The sequence below is a fragment of the Serinus canaria genome, chromosome 1 (genome assembly GCF_022539315.1).
Source record: "Serinus canaria isolate serCan28SL12 chromosome 1, serCan2020, whole genome shotgun sequence".
In the NCBI taxonomy this organism is placed as follows: Eukaryota; Metazoa; Chordata; class Aves; order Passeriformes; family Fringillidae; genus Serinus; species Serinus canaria.
The window spans coordinates 29,215,897-29,232,446 of NC_066313.1; the positions used below are offsets into that span (position 1 = coordinate 29,215,897).

The 16,550-nt window shown below is 46.4% G+C and overlaps 1 protein-coding gene across 5 annotated transcripts in view; it reads left to right on the forward strand.

Annotated features, from left to right (window-relative positions):
- TSKU (tsukushi, small leucine rich proteoglycan) overlaps positions 1-14,075 on the forward strand; it is a 29,600-nt gene extending 15,525 nt beyond the window's left edge. For all 5 annotated transcript variants that reach the window (XM_050974267.1, XM_018908332.3, XM_009102695.4 and 2 more), the window contains exon 3: positions 10,653-14,075. In XM_050974267.1, coding sequence (XP_050830224.1) covers positions 10,660-11,718 — 1,059 coding nt within the window. In that variant the 5' untranslated portion in view covers positions 10,653-10,659 and the 3' untranslated portion in view covers positions 11,719-14,075. The remainder of the gene's footprint in view (positions 1-10,652) is intronic.
- Positions 14,076-16,550: the final 2,475 nt, after the last annotated feature.

Below are 16,550 nucleotides of genomic sequence, written 5' to 3' on the forward strand. Positions count from 1 at the left end.
CTGAGGCACTTAAATGGGGACTCAGGGTGGCATCAGTGGTGAGAAATTAGTCCTGCTGGGGAATTGGCTCTCCCAACCCACTTCAGATGATCTTTCTCCAAGATCCTCTGCCAGCCAAGAGGGACTGGAGAATCCCAGGCCAAGGAGGGGAGGGAAATAGCTGAGGAAATACTGCACATCATGGGGGCAATGAAGCATCATCTGCAGTGGGAATCGTGGTGGGAATGACACACTACAGGTAAACCCTTTATCAGCTCTATCTACAACCCTTCCCCTCCCCAAATCCCCCCTTCCCAAACCTTGTAGGAGATCCACTGGGTTTAGTAAATGTCTCACATGCTTCAGTGGGGTGAGAGCAGCTCCTGAAGCCCCAGCTGGTGCTCCACCAAGCAGTTTCACTGGCATTCATTGTTTGCAGCATCACAATGCAAAAATTATTGGAGAGGAGGGGCAAAGAAAAGCCATGAGGGGAATGAGATGGGAGCCTCCAGCTGTGCTGTTTGCAACAATAATGGCCAGGATTGTGTTTATTATCTCCTCACTGGAGGGTCTGCAGCTGCATGCTGAGAGCCACAGACAGCAGAGGGGCCCAAAGATTATTGTGCATGGAAAAAAATCCAACCACAAAAATAAATAAAAAGCCCACAAAGGATCCCTGGGCCAGCTGGAGCAGTGCCATCAGGCACCCAGCTTAACTCCCAGTCTCCTCATTTTGCCCTTTCTCACTGAAGTCAGCAGCCCCTCAGGGCTGTTAGGAGAAGGGAGATTGGCAGCTTCTGCCTTTCAGAGAGATAAAGCTGCATGGGGTCCTCTTAAAACCTTCTGCCAGGGCTGAAGGTGCTGTCCAGCCAGCCTGAATTTCTTTCCCCACTGATTTCTCACTATTTTTTCCAGTGCTGGCTGCACCATGACGAAGGCATGCTGTTGGAGGCTGTACTTAAACCTGATCTGCAGCCACCTCTGTAGTAATGGATTCAATTGGATTCAATTCTCTTTGAGGTCTTTTTTAACCTTAATGATTCCATGATTCAAGGTAAAAGAGCTGGAAAGCCATTGGAGATAGAGGATGATGAGGCTGTGATGAGTTGTTTGCTCTTGGTGGCATGTGTCTCACCAGGAAGAGCAGAGGCATCACCCTGGGATGTCTCACCTTCTCCTCCCTTCTCTCTCTTGCTTCCTTCCCCCTGCCCAGCTCGTCTTCTCTGGGGGGAACCCATCCATGTCTGCTCATGCAGCATGGTCTCTCTGCAGCTCAGGCCAGCCCTCTGGGGTGATTGGAAGCAATCCAATCACCAGATCAGGGATGTGGAGTACATCCATAGGCATCACGCCTTTCCCTCATTGATCAGAGAGCTTCTGGTGGGTCCTGGCAACCTGCACCTCCCTGACAGAGATCATGATGGCTGCCCTCCCAGGGATGTGCATGGCATGTGGCATTTCCCAGCTGGGCACAGTGGCATGGCTGATCAGCTCTTCCAACAGCTAAAACCAAGAAGTACCCGGTGTGGGTAGGAGGTTTCCTCTCCCCGTGCTGCACCTCTTAACGTTCCTCGCTGGCATATGGTGTTCATCCTGGAGTGCATTCCTCTGGAATTATATCATGTCTCTGGGAGCTGGAGTGCAGTGAAAAAGTATCATCATAGCAGGAGGCAGAGCAGGAGCTGTCTGGGGTTGGCTGTCAGGTGTGCGGCGCCAAGGGCTGAGGCTCCAGGAGAAGCTTGCTGGCATCATTTTCGCTTTCAACAATTGACTAGTTAAGAAAGGAGGAGGGTTTAATCCTCTCAAGGTTACTGCTGTGATTTGGGTAAAGCCTGGGCACTCACAGGCTCCCTTCGTGCCTCACAGTGGGTTCTTGGGCGCTGGAGGTGATGGGACAGGTAGCTTCACCAGGTCATTCTACAGCAAAGTGCTCTAGGACTGGCACAAAACTCAGTGTAAACCTCTCCTTTGGCTATGAAGCACCATGCTGAAGGGCTGGTCTGTTCCCGAGCTTGTGCCAAAATAACGGAGGCCTCCCATTCTGGGACATGTCGCTATGATAAAAATTCTATTCAGGCTGAGTTTGAGATGGTTAAGAAAATATTTGTGTTCCTGGCAGAGATGAAGTCTCTCTTATACTCAGTGAGTGCCAGCATAGTGAGGCCTCCTGCTCTTGGAAATGCTCACAGCTAACAAGCAGAGCAGGGAGGACAAGAAACAGGAGTTGTCAGAGGTAAAAGTGTTCAGGGTGGCCATGCTCGGAGTGATTCTGGAGCAGGAGAAAGTTCTGAGCTTTTCTATCCCTTGCTGGCACCTGTTTGACTGATTCCATGCACCCCAGGCTGCTGGGAACCACTTGCAGCTGCCAAAGGTCCCAGTTGGAGTGGTTCTGCAGCTGGAATAGCCAGGAGGCAATGGTGGGGCTGGGATGCTCACATCCTGTCTGCTCCCATAGAACCCTGTGAATCCCTCCTGGTGCTGCACCACTCCAACACCTGCCTTCCCCTGCCCCCAGCTACTCAGGAGGCCTGGCAAACAATTTCCTTTTGGGAATGCCCCCTCTGGGCACAAGCACAGCTTGACTTGAGGCTGGAAAGCAAAATTGCTTTCAAAAGCCACAGGAGACTAATTCCTCCACCTGGAAATAAACTGCTATTAAGCTGACAGTTTTCTGGGCTGAGCAGAGAAGTGGGAATGTTGTGCAAATCCTGATGCCACAGTGATTTAATTCCTCATTTTCCTGTGCTGGTTGTGGCACCAGCATTTTCCCACTTGAAGTAAAATTCCCAGGAGCTGGGCTGATCTTCCCTCACAAAATGCATCTTTTCAAGGCATAAAGCTTTTAGTGTGGCAGAAATTGTATTTCAGCCATGGATGTAAATGAGCTGGAAGTTACTGTATGGGCTGGCAGACCTGCCTGCACACGTTTTCCTTTTGTCAGATCCCAAAATACACCGCCTGCACCTTGATTTCCTCCTCCAGGGAGAATGAGGGATGCCTGAGTGGGAAGATTGCACAAGTGGAATAAACTACTAGCTGTTTAGGCACTAGGATGATAAATTATCCGTGGCCTCCTGCAAAGCAGATGGGAATTGTGACATTAACAGTTGTAACAAAGTTTATTTTAATAAGTCTTTCCATTTCTTTATTAAATAAAGGATTTTCTTTTTACATAAATAAAAAACAGAGCAGAGACTTTCAGCCAAGCAAGCACTTCAGTGTCTTTTCCCAAGTAACAAGCAATAGGACAAGAGGAAACATCTTCAAGTTGCACTAGGGGCTGTTTATATTGCAAGTTAGGGAAAATTTCTTCACCAAAAGGGTTGTCAAGCATTGGAACAGGCTGCCCAGGGAAGTGTTTGAGTCACCATCCCTGGAGGTATTTAAAGGATGTGCAGATGTGTCACTTGAGGACAGGGTTTAGTGGTAGGTTTGGCAGTGCTGTGTTAACAGCTGGATTCAATGATATTCAAGGTCTTTCCCAACTTAAATGATTCTATATTTGAACACAGATCCATAGTGTGGAGCTGTAGGGTTTGGAGGTGCTGGGTTCCCTCTAGGTCAATCACACACATCTACTCTGCAGCCCCTGTGGTGGCTTAAGGGGCTGCTTGGCTTTGCCTTTTGGGTTGTGAAATGGTTTTGATGTTTTTAATTCTTAATTTAACTTTGCCTTTGCTAATCTTATCTATCCCATCCCCTGTAACATCTACAAAATCTCCCTGAAGGATGGAGAGCATGTTTGGATGCTGGAAAGTCATTGCAGTTTTGGCTCAGCAATTTCTGTCCAGAGAGGAGAAAAGCAAATGGAAATAACCAAGACTGAAAAATGTGAAATGGTATATTGTTTTTTGTTCTTTGCCCCTTCTGGCTGTCCACAACCTTTATTCCATGGGGTTTGGTGAGATTCAAGTCTTGCAAACACAGACTTGATGCAGAGCAGTGGGGTTCTTGTCCAGATCAGGAAGCAGCATCTTGTCTCTGTTTATGCACTTTCTCTACTCCTCACTGGTTTCCACTTGAACATCAAGCTGTTGACTTTAACTCTTTGACTGTGACTGTCCAGCCAATTCCTTATCCACTGAGTCATCCAACCATCAAATCCACGTTTTCTCCATAGAGATTAAGATGTTGTGTGGATCAGTGTCAAATGCTTTGCACAGGTAGATAATGTCAGTCACTCTTCCCTCATCCCCCAACACTGTAACTGTGTCATAGAAAGCCATGAAATTTGTCCAGAAGGATGTGTCCTTAGTGAAGTCATGTTGGCTGTCACCAACCACCTCCTTATTTTCTGTGTGCCTTAGCAAAGTTTCCATGAGGATCTGCTCCATGATCTTGCCAGGCAAAATAATTAAAGCACAAAGGAATTCGTAGCAAAATCTTTTTTTTTTTTTTTTTTTTCTTTTTGCATTCCTTGCATTTCATTCTGATTTTTCCCAGGGAGCAGGAACATGGAGCAAACAGCAGGATTCAGGCACCTGCAGGATGGCTTTTCACTCCTGCTCAGGCCGTGGTGTCTCTTTACATTAAACCATAAGGGCTAAAGTCGCCACCCCCCTGGCTGAGCTTTCCTTCATCTAACACTAGCAAACACCATGAGGGAAATAGGGTTGCAAATCCCTGCATTTATATCCTATTAGAAAATTTGGGATGCCTCTGCTGCTCTAAGCAGTTTTGCAAGTCCCACAGACAAAACCATCAGAGTGAAGTGAAGGGTGATAACTTATCCCCTAAAAGTGACTTGTGCAATGTCTCCTGATGGAGGCCTCCATGAAATCAAGTGCAATTTAGAAGAGCCAAGGGACTGATTCTGATCCTGCTGAAAGAGCAGAATCCTTCTGATTTCTTTCAGAAAGAGTTACACCAAGAGTAACTCCACTGAACTCTCTCAAACCCATCTAACAAAGGCAGGATTAAGTGTAAAAACCACATACTTCTTGGATTCCCCTTAGCTCTCCTCTCCCTAAACCCCAGAAGTCTCAAACACTGAGTCTAAAACCAGGACTGTTTGCAAAGTGTCTTCCAAACCAGCAAACAACAAAACATAACAAACGGGTCAGAAAACACTGCTCTCATTTGCACCAACATTTTTTGGTGAGGTTTGATAATATTTATCAAGAGCTCTTTGCATCATTTATGTGGGGAAACCTTCTGCAGGAAGAGCTGGTCTGAAGCAGGCGAAGCAAAAGCCTGAATGACCTTTACTTTCAATAGATTCACACGAAAAAAAAAACAACAAAAAAAAAAAGAGTAACCTTGTCAGCAGCAGTCTCTTTATTATGGGAGGGGTGTGTGTCTGCAGCAAGGGTTTAATGGTCTCTGGCTGTAGGCTGGTTTGAGCCAGTTTTGCTGCCTGCTCAAATTGGCATATGGGATCTGGAGACCCGACCGCGATTGCATCTGTGGCGTCATTTGGGCTCAGCCGGGAGAGTCCACACTGGAAAAGTGTAGCTGCTGCTAGTGCAGCACTTTGGTCGGTAATTATTCTAATTTTACAGAATAATTAATGGGTGGAGAAGGGGGGGAAAGGTCTCTTATGCAATTTTGTTGCCGAGAAGAAACTCTGGAGCATTCTGGTGCTCTGGAGCTGCTGTCCCAGCTGCCACTTAGCCTCCAAGATATTTAAAAAGAGAAAGAGCCAGACCCAACTTTTTTTTTCCTTCAGTCTGGAGGATTTATGGCCTCTATCATAACCTATGCACTTGTTTCACTTTCCAATAACGTTCCTTTTCCCCTGACCCCAATTAGTGCTGGCAGCCAAGTGGGGCTGGTGAGCTTTGCTGTGAAGACTTTGTTTATTTCTTTACTTGGCTGATACAAGAGGCAGAAGACAGTCCCAAAATTTTCCTCCTGAAATATTGTTGCTAATACAACTATTTTGTCCTTTGCTAGGGCAACAGCTCTATTTGAGACAGGTGGACTTCAGCTCTTCCTTTCTGCCTTTTTTCTTTGAAATTTGGTCTATCTGCTGCTAATCCAGAATTAATATTGGCAAGAAATGTAGAAATTACCAGGATCTGTCCACCATGCCTTACAGATTCATATCTGATCTGGTCTAGTTGTGGGATGCTATGGAAAAGATCCTGTGTTGTCCACTCCTGTGTGAGAGCTGGTAACCCTATGGATGGTCACCAGAGTTTGCTGGAAAACTTACCCAGCAAAGGGGAAAGAGAAAGATCAGAGGGGTTTTTCTTGGATCAGTGGCCCAAACTGGTTTATCCAAGTGCACCTGGTTACTGGGACGGACTAGGATTTGGAAGATGCATCCAAGAAAGGGGTGGAAGCAGTAACCAGGGAGACTGGGCATCCTACTCCGTCATGGACAAGGGAGAGAGGGACATCTCCAGGGATGTGTATGGTCTTAGGTTGGTTTCATCCCCTTCTGGAGCAATTTCATTCTCTTCACCCCACCGTGGAGACACCTGGTGTTTTGGGGTTTTTTTGCACTTCTTACCCATATACCTCAAGCTTCATTGGGTGAATTTGGGCCTTTAGCCCCAACCCCAGCTGCATTTCGGATGATGCTTTGTTCAGAGGCATGTTGAGGGAGGCTGAGGGAATGAAGAATGGGGCAGCTGTTTCCTGACTCCATCAAACAGAAAAATCTAAAAGAGCTCCCCTTGTATTATTTCTTTAATTAGTAATTGATTTTTTGCTATGGGGAATTCCAGCTTGGTGGTTGCCTGGGCAACTGGAGGTAGCCTAGGTAGCATCCTCTTAATATCTGCATTCCCAAAGAGGGAGACCAGTCCCCAAGCAATGGGCTTTCATCCAGGGAGGGAAGTGTCAGCTGATCTCCCTAATGAGAAAAGTCTTTCAGGGAGAGGAGGAGGAAGAAATCAAATGCATTGAGAAGTGTGAATTTGCAACAACACCATAACAAAGCTTTCTTCTCTCCCATCTCACTCCCTGACCATCATCTGAGGCCTGGCATGCCTCTGCAATCTGATTTAATGTTGGGGGCTTTTTGTCTGGGAAATTTCAGTGTGAGTTTTCTGTCTGAGTCCTGCCACACAGCATTGCAATGCATGAGCACAGCAGGGAGAAGGCACAAGGGCATCTGCAGGCTAAAGGGGAGATGTGGGATCTGAGGAGAAGGCTGGCATCCTGCCAGATGCTTGGTCCAACACTGCTCCATTAACCACCTCAGGCTCTCCTTATGGTTGTCTTAGAATATTTGCCCTGCAGAAAGGATGAGCAAAATACAAAGACCAGAGCCCTGCAGTCACTGCAAGCACCTGAAATGTGGGGGAAGATATTGCACCCCCAGCAGCTCCTACTGCAATCAGGAGGTATAAAAAGACACCTAGAGCTTCCAGATAGCCAAAACACATCACTGGGATTTCTCCATACCTCAATAGCCACAGAAATGAAGAGGACATGGCTAAGCCATCCCCAGGGTGGGCTGCTTTCTCCCACTGACTTTCTTCTCACTGTCCTGGGTGATGGTGCCAGTAGTTTCTTGTCCATGGTGTTTACCTAGGTGAAACTCCCCAGTGTTGCAAGAGAATAACTCCTCTTCCTTTTACAAGGGGATACCTTGGCTTCCTGCCTTTATCAACAAAGCAGCTCGTGAGCAGCCATCCAAAGGCATTTTGGTGCAGTTTCAAATACACACTGTACACTGAACTGTAAATGCCTGCAGTCTGTTTCTTTCCCCATTTCAAAGAGAGCTATTGGTTGTTCCACACAATAATAAAACATGCCTGTACCTGACTAAGCTCTTTGCCAGTTATCTGGAAATGCAGGAGTCTCTTTCTTGGACTGGAAGATGACCAGTAACTCTATTTCTCCTATCTTTTATCAGAGCTGTTAACCAAGTGGCATGTTTGCCTATGATGCTCCATGCTGCTCCATAAGGGAGTTTCCAACTGGTACTAATGGATTGTATCCCATCTGCAAAGCAATTGCAGAGCCAGTAAGGAGAATTTGTGGCAGTGCTGTGAGGAGGGAAGAGGCAATAGATGCTGTGCAAATACTTCAGCTGAGCTTTGTGTACTGCATTTTAGCTGTGTCATGTTTTGTCTTTACTGCTGGCTGAAGTGATGGACGTTGCAGTGAGAGTCACTGTGTCTGCCCATTTGTGGCAATCATTTTTGAGGCTGATCAGGAGGGAGATTCCCATGTCAAAAGGGTTTGAGCAGGTGCATGTCAAAGCCCAGCATCAGTTTTCAATCTTCTCTCAGTTCACAGAATCATAGAATAGTTTGGATTGAAATAGACCCTTTAAAGGCCACCCAGTCCAACTCCCCACAATAATCAGGAACATCTTCAACTAGTCCAGATTGCTCAGAGCCCCATGCAACCTGGACTTCAATGTTTTCAAGGATGGGGCATCTACCACCTCTCTGGGCAACCTGCTAGTGTTTTACCACCTTCATCATAGAGAACTACTTCCTTAGATCTAGTCTGAATTATCCCTGTTTTAATTTAAAATCATTGACCCTTGTCCTACTACTAAAGGCCCTATTAAAAGTCTGTTCCCTGTTAAATTAGGGCTTTGGATTTTGTCCTCTTATTTTTGTTCAGATGCTCCCTAAGAAGCCAATGAAGATTTTAGCAGTGCTCAGAAAGTAAAATTTCACACTGGTGCGTCTTTGGCCTTCCTGGTGTATGATTCAGCTCCCACCAGAGCTAAAACAATTCTGTGAGGAAATGAGCTGCACTTTTGAAGGAGAAGTTGGGAAGCCCTTTCCATATGGAGACATCAAGTAGGAATAGCCACTGGGTAGAATTTGGGAGAAGAAATACCAGTAGACTGGGCTGATACCAGTGTAGGTACTTCCCTGAATGTGAGATATTTAACATCTGAGGTTTTGCAGTTTTAGTTTACAAGGAACTCCCCACTGCTGTAACTTCCCCTGGTAATAAAATGTTTCAGTGCAATCCAAATGCAGCTTCATGAAAAAATTAAAATAGTAGTATTTATTTTAGGAGGGACTGCAGAAGGCAGCAAGTTATGTCTGTCTGCACAGAACCAGAGGGGATCAGCCTTGATGTCATTAGGAAAGGGATATCTGGAAAAGTGTCTGCAGAGAAGAGCCCTACCCCCAGGTCCTCTTTGCACTCATATGTGTTTTCTCAAGAAACAGTTGAGATGGGCTGAGGCTAGGGCTCATCTTACCAATTTTCTGTCGTTTCTATAGAATAATGGACCCCAAAGGGGCCTTTAGCAATGGTTTAGTTTCAGACAAGTTGGCCAGAGTCCCAATCTCTGCTCTCTATTTGCAGGAGGTTTTGGAGACACTGCCATACAACTCATATCTGTGATCAAGACAGTATTTTTGCAACATTTTTCCCCCCTTGTGCTTTTTTTTGCACATTGGCAAATAGTCCCTAGTCAGTCTCCTGGGAATGAGAGCAGGGCCAAGACCATGCTGAAAAGGGGGTGGGTGAGGGGAGATGAAGTGTGAATTTCTAGGAAATGGTCTTGGGAAGGTGCAAGGGCTGCGAGGGAGGAATCTCAGCCAGATCAAAGGGTGTGTGGGAAACACGATACTGCAAGGAAGTTAATGAAGTGCTTTCAAACAGTGCTGGGAAAGGTAAGAGACCAGGGAGGCCGAAGTGTGGAAGGGAACATTCATTTAAAGGGATTTCTTCTACTTTTCTCTTGCTAAATGAGCAGTTGGCACATGAGTGTTTGTTTATGGCCAGCAGCATAGCCAAGGACCAGTGCTGATGGATCTGCTTGTCTGGCTTGGTGAGATTTTTTGTTTCCAGCCTTCTGGAGACCTCCTTTGTAAGGCATGAGGCGTCATTACCCATGACTGCAATAGGAACCAGCTAGGACAGTCCTTGCTGCCTCTGCTGACCTGCAGGATGCTGACATGCTCCTGTGTATCCTCTCCAGAGACGCAGAGCTAAAGATTGTTTTGTCTGTCTTTTGAAATCATGCAGCTGTTGTTGCCCACTGTTGTGTGGGCTAGTTGTTAGGATGCCACCTGAAGAGGTTCAGCAAAGCTGGAGCATGCACATCAGCTCTCTGCCTCTCTTGTGTGAGATGATGGAGAGACAGAAATGTCTTGGAGGGAGATGGGTCAAAACCAAAGTAGTGGAGAGAACTCCTTGCTTACTGGTGCTGCTAATCAGAGAGAATACTTCATGCAGTTAGCAGAGGCTCCCCAAAGACTCCATATGAAGCAATCTCCACTGTGCAGGGGGCTGGCCCCAGCACAGCAAAGGCTGTGAACAAGCCTCGGTTCCTCTGCTCTGGTAGAAGCTGCCACCAGGCCAAGGAGGCTTGTTTTCAGCCACATAATACAAATCCAGACTTCTAAAATCTGCATCTCAGGTCCAAGGAAGGGAGATGGCATGTCCATTTGTGCAGTAAGGAGCTGGCCTTCTCTTCCATGGTCCAGTCAAAAGTGTATATGTTTGATAGATCATGCTTTAAGGCAGCCCACTGTTCTTACAGCTCATTTCCAATTTCGCCTCCGTTTGGTTATGTGTGTAAAGTCTGCTGACCCAATTTTTTTTCTCCATTAAGTTCACACTGGAATTCATAACATGAGAGAAAAAGTCTTTGGGATACCCATGCTATTTAAGGGTATGCTTAATCTCTCCCTTTGTAAAGAGAAAGGACAAGACTGCATAAGTCAAACAGTTACACATCCTTCATAAAGTAATTTCTACAGCAACTAAATTTGCTTTTCTATTGTCTCATCGTCTAGGAGAACAATGCATTTCCTGGCCTGGATCAATTTGCTGCTTCTCCTTCCTTGCTTTGGTACCACAAAAACCTGCTTCCCTGGCTGCCACTGTGAGGTGGAAACCTTTGGTCTCTTTGACAGCTTTAGCCTGACCAAGGTGGACTGCAGTGGAATAGGCTCCCACATTGTTCCTGTCCCAATCCCTCTGGACACCACCTACTTGGATCTATCATCAAACAAACTGGAAACAATAAACGAATCGATGCTTACTGGCCCTGGATACACCACCCTGGTGAGTCTCGACCTGAGCTACAACAAAATTGCCAAGATTTCTTCCACGACATTCTCCAGGCTTCGGTACCTGGAGTCCTTGGATCTGAGTCATAACTCTCTGGAAGTCCTTCCGGAGGACTGTTTCTCCAGCTCTCCTCTCAGTGACATAGATTTGAGCAATAACAAACTTTTGGATATAGCTATGGACATTTTTGCTTCAAAGGGACAAGGCAAATCCCTGAATGTGGATCTATCCAATAATATGCTCAGCACAATTACAAAACACCATGAAAAGAGCATTCCCAACATACAGAACTTAAATCTTTCTGGAAACAGGCTAACATTTGTACCAAACCTTCAAGGCATTCCTCTCCGATATTTAAATCTTGATGGAAACCCCCTGGTTAAGGTTGAGAAAGGAGACTTCACGGGGCTGAAAGACTTGATTCATTTATCCCTCAGTGGCCTGCATGGCTTTAGGGAGTTATCTCCTCAGAGCTTCGGGGATCTCCAAGCCCTCCAGGTTCTGGATTTATCCAACAATCCCAACTTGAAGTCACTGTCTGCTGAAGTTATCTTTGGCCTGAACTCCCTACAAGAGCTCAACCTCTCTGGGACAGGCATATCATCCTTGCCAAAGACCTTGCTGAAATACCTGCCTTCCATCAAAAGCATCACCTTAGGGAAGGACATACAGTGTCTTAAGACCATCAAAGAAGGACAGTACCACCGACAAATTGGGCTGACCAAAAAAGAAGTCCTCAGCTGCTATGACAGCCATGGATCCGTAGCAGCATCACCTTATGTTTTGTGATGAAAACTGGGGGGAAGAAGGGGTGGGGCAGGGAGGGTGGGGGACAGGGGACCTGTACAGGTGTCGGACTGAGATGGCTTGCAGTGTGCCTTTTGTAAAACTGTCAATAATTTATATATTTGTATTTGCCAATAGCTGATTGTTTGTGGATTTTATAAACTCTCAAATCTCGGTCCGCGTTATCCGTAGGCTCTGGATTTTAGCCGGAGCATTGAGATCCTCACTTGTGCTGTTGGTTCAGGAGTGGTGATGCTGGACCATGCGGGGACAAGTTGCTCTGCAGGTCCCAGGGCAGAACACTCAGTCTGGAGCAAACCCTTCATGCCTCAGACACGTTTGTAGGAGCAAAGCTACACCTCTGCAGAGCACACACCAAAATGTACCAGCTCTGCAGCTGCTTGCTTACAAACCCGTGCATCATCCTTCTTTTAATTATTATTTCCCAAAATGTGCCTTCTGGATTTTGCCTTCATTAGCAGCACCCTGTTTTCTGTCATGCACTTTCAGTCTTGAAGAAACATTTCCAGACAAACCTGAATACAGGGTGCACCTAATGTGCTGGGTTTTCCATGTTATTTTCATAAGTGTGCAATGAACATTGAGTAAGTTGAGACATTTTCACATTTTCCCACCAATTTCTCCTTGTTTTCCCACCTTGATCCTTTTCATGTCTAATTAACTTAGGTCCAGCTTTGGCAACCTCCTGTCTTTTTAACCTCAATAAGCCATTGGTCAGAGATGATGTACGGCAGAGGAAGGGAAGCAGAGAGGTCAGCTAACAGCCACATCTCATCCAGGAGCTAGCCTTTGGTGAAGGAGGCTGCAAAGGGAAGAGATCATGTAGCCTAGCTCAGAAAAAAAAAAAATTGAAAAGAATCCCTCCTCCCTTTCTGGGGAAGCTTGGAAGGAAACTTTGACAGGGATTCTTTCTTGATGATCTTATCAAACCAAGATGCAGTCCTAGAGGATATGAGAGTAAGTTGTTTCCAGGCTGACGTTCCCCATCTGAGCAGAACATCTGCAGCTCATCTGGGCATATGTGAGGCAACTTGCAGTGCCAAAACACTTCTGAGAACATGCCAGGGGAAGAATTAACACTGATGCTTGTGGCCCTGGAGCACTTTGCTTATCGGAGAAAAGATCTTTGGGTTTTTTCCCAGAGTTGTGGCTTTTCTTTCTCTCACACAGCTCCTTGGTTGCCATGTGAATCTGATAAACTGAAATCTGATAAAAAGCCTGGTCCTCAAAGTTTTGCTGATTTTTTTTTTCTCCATTGCTGAAATACTGACAAAGGGAAACCCCTCTGGACCCTCTTTTTCTCCAGTCTAGGAGGAAGTGGGAGAAGGCAGCACAACATGACTCAATGCCACGTGTGAAGCCTCCAATTTGCTTACAGGAGCAGTGGAGGTGACTGCCGAGGTCTGGTCCACATCTGGCATGCTCTGTCCAGGGGGATGGGATGTTGTGGATGGGGGTCATGCCCAAGCTGATCTGCAGTTTGATCTCTAATCCCTGCATCAGGGCCACTTTCAATGTTTGATTTATGGAGATCCATGTAAGGGTGACGCAGATATATAAACTCATCTCATAACTGTCCTTGGGAGTGTTGGAAGAAGCTCAGGTTTTATCCTCATAACCCCAAAAGTCTTGGAAAGTGGAAACCCTGTTGCCCAAACCCACTGTCTCCATAAAAGTCAGAAAAGTTAGTCAACACCTAACTTTGGATACTGAAATTTGGTACTGAAATACTCCCACATTTCCATCTATCTCAATTTCAATAATTTGTTTGGGTAGCATAGGGTGGGATTTTCACCCCTTTCTTCAGTTTGGGGATTTTTCCCCCTCTACTGAGCCTTTGCAATGTTTGACCAGCCTTCACAATCACATGAAATACTGATTTTCTTAAAAAGGCAGTGGGGCTGCCTATGGGCAGAGATCTGGAGGGGAACAGAAACAAACTGCAGTGCAGGACAGGGGCAGTTTGTGAGGAAGGATGTGGGAGTTTTACTGGATTTTGCCTTTTTAAGAGAATTATTTTCTGCTGGCAGAAAATGTAATTTTTTAAAGAAAGCTGTTTACTTTTTTAAGCCTGTACATAGATGAAACATTACGGCTATCACCTACAGTCAAAGTTACTGTCTTTGCAGCACTGTGGTAAATTTAAAACCCAATGTGACAATCCAGTTGAAGACTGCAAGATTTCCTTGTGTAATCTCACACTAGCTGCTAGCTAAACTAGTCTTAGCAAAAGCTGGCAAATACTGTCGCTGTGTTAGTCTGTTTTTTTAAAGAACCTGCAGCTTTGTAAGGCTTTGTGATTACCCACAATATAATAAAGTGATTTAGAGGAGAATAAACCCTGACCCCCCAGATTTATTGCTTCAATGCTGAGCGGGTGGCAGCTGTCACTGGGTCTGAAGTGCAACTCGGCTTCTCTCCTTATCTGCTCATCCCCACTGCCCCCATGACTGTTGCATCTCCAGAATGGGGGCAGGATTTGTCCCACAGTGCTTGGCTCACTGTGCTCTTCAGTGATGGAAAGACTTGAGAGCTTCTCTGGTTGACTTGAAGGAAATTAGGAACACACGGCTGTGAAGCAGCAGAGAGCATGCGGTGCAAATTCCCTGCTCCAGGACGTGCTCCAAAGCTTGTGGAGCAGCTGGAGATTTCTTTGTGGATTTGACCAATCTGGGACATTGTTAGTGTTGAAAGGCTGGACTTGCTGCAGGCAGGGTGATATGGGGAGACACCAAAGACCATGGAAGTGTTTAAGAACATGTAGATGTGGTGCTTAGGGAGACTGTTTAAGGGTGGACTTGCCAATGCTGCCAATGTTAAGGGTTGAACTTGATGATCTTACAGGTCTTTTCCATCCCTAAAGATTCTGTGATTCTGTGGGGGTGGAAGGGAGTAAAGGGGTGCAGAAGTGATGCCACAGCACAGAAAGCTGAACATTGCCAGACCACAGAGCTTCTGGCAGTGAGACACACACAGTCCAGTCTCAGCACCCTCCTCTGCAGAGCTGGGGCTGCTGCACATTCAGAGCCTTTGCACATGAAGAATAAACAGAAGCCTCTCCAGAGTGGTCTTCCTTTGCTCTTAAGTAGCAAATTTAATTTTAAAGGCTTCTTGGTGCTGTCTATAAAAGTGATGCAATCAGAGACTCGCTGAGGAAACTGCCTATAGGAAGTTTCAATGTTCCTGTTCCTCCCAAGCCTGAAGGAACAACTGCATCTTCCACCCAGGCAGGCAGACTTGCAGGCAGCCTGGAAGAGGCTGTTGGTTCTTTACCTGTTTCCCCAAAATGCCCCATCCTCCCAGATGGCATACAAGGTAGTCATATGATAGCCTGGGGTGTGAGATCACCAGGGAAGGCCAAATCTTGCTCATAAGACAATTATGGACTGTCGGGGAAAAGCCACCACCACCAACCATTAGAGATGACCATTCCTCTGGTGTCCACCTCAAGTTTATGACCATGAGGCTGCACCACCACACCCCTTTGGGGTGGAATCACTTCTGCCCAGGGGTGTGGGCTCAAAGAGGTGGAGAATGTCTTCCTCTCCTGGGGAAGGACAATATCCTGGGACCCAAGGACCTGAAGCTGCATTCTCCCACCTCCATGTGAATGCCCCACATACGTGATGCTCCAGCACTGTGTTAGACCTTGTCCCTCCCAATACTCCTTTGCCCCCTTGCCGTAACATCTAATTTTCAACTACTTTTTAGCCATTATTTAATTAGTTACTTAATTCATTATTTTGATTATTGTTAATTAAAATATTGTTTTGATTGATATTTATTTAAAGAGCCTTTCCAAAATCCTCTGAATGGGAACAGGCAAGCCTCTACCAGAAACGTGAGCCTCCCATCATCCATGTATGTCCCCTCGGCACCAGCGGGGCACGAACTGGTGAAACAGCACTGATGTCTCCACAGAGGAGGAAGGGCACATCAGGGCTTGGATGAGTTGAGGAGCCCTCCTTCAAGCTTCCTGCCAGCTTGATAACACGGCGTGATGGACCTGGTGTCAGGCCTCTACCACCCGTGCCAGAAAAGCCACCCCTGCCAGGAAAGCCACCCCTGCCAGGAAAGCCATCCTTGCCAGGAAAGCCACCTTTGCCTGGAAGGCCATCCATGCCAGGAAGGCCATCCATGCCAGGAAGGCCAGCCAGGTTGGTTAGCTGCAAGCTTTGGCTGTCTCCACAACCAGCCCAGCTCTGTGGCCGGATATGTTTGCCCTGGCAAGCAAGATGGGTGTTTTAATTATAGGCTCAACATTTTTAGAAGCAGGAAAACCTCAGCAGAGGCTCAGCAATAAGGCTAGGCTGGGTAAGGGAGGAAGAAGAAGAAGTGTGTGAGCTTGCATTTGCTTGTGGTGTTCTGTCTGCTGGAGAGTTATCAGTATCTCATCCCTCCTTTCCAGCACACGGGGAAAGACAATGAGGGTCACTTCCCCCCATCTGCCTTGTGCCCAGGGCAGCACAGGACAGACATTCTTTTCTTTATTAGAGAACATGCACCTCTCAGTACCCAAAAACTCTCATTTTCTTCTCATCAGTCTGCTGGAACCATTTCTCCTGGCAGTCAGTTGTCAGCCCACAGAAGTCCCTTGCTGACTGATTATGTGGCTGACTTCATAACAGCAGTAGGTGCTGTCCCTTTTAAAAATAGCTGCTCCTCTGTAGATTTTCCATTTTGCAGAAGGTTTTTATTTCCAGCACATTTGTTTCACACAACCCTGGCTTGGTCAGGCGGGAAAGCACAGATGAACTCTTGCCGTGCCAGAAACAAATGCTGCATGGCTGGGCATAATCCTTCTGCCTGTCCTG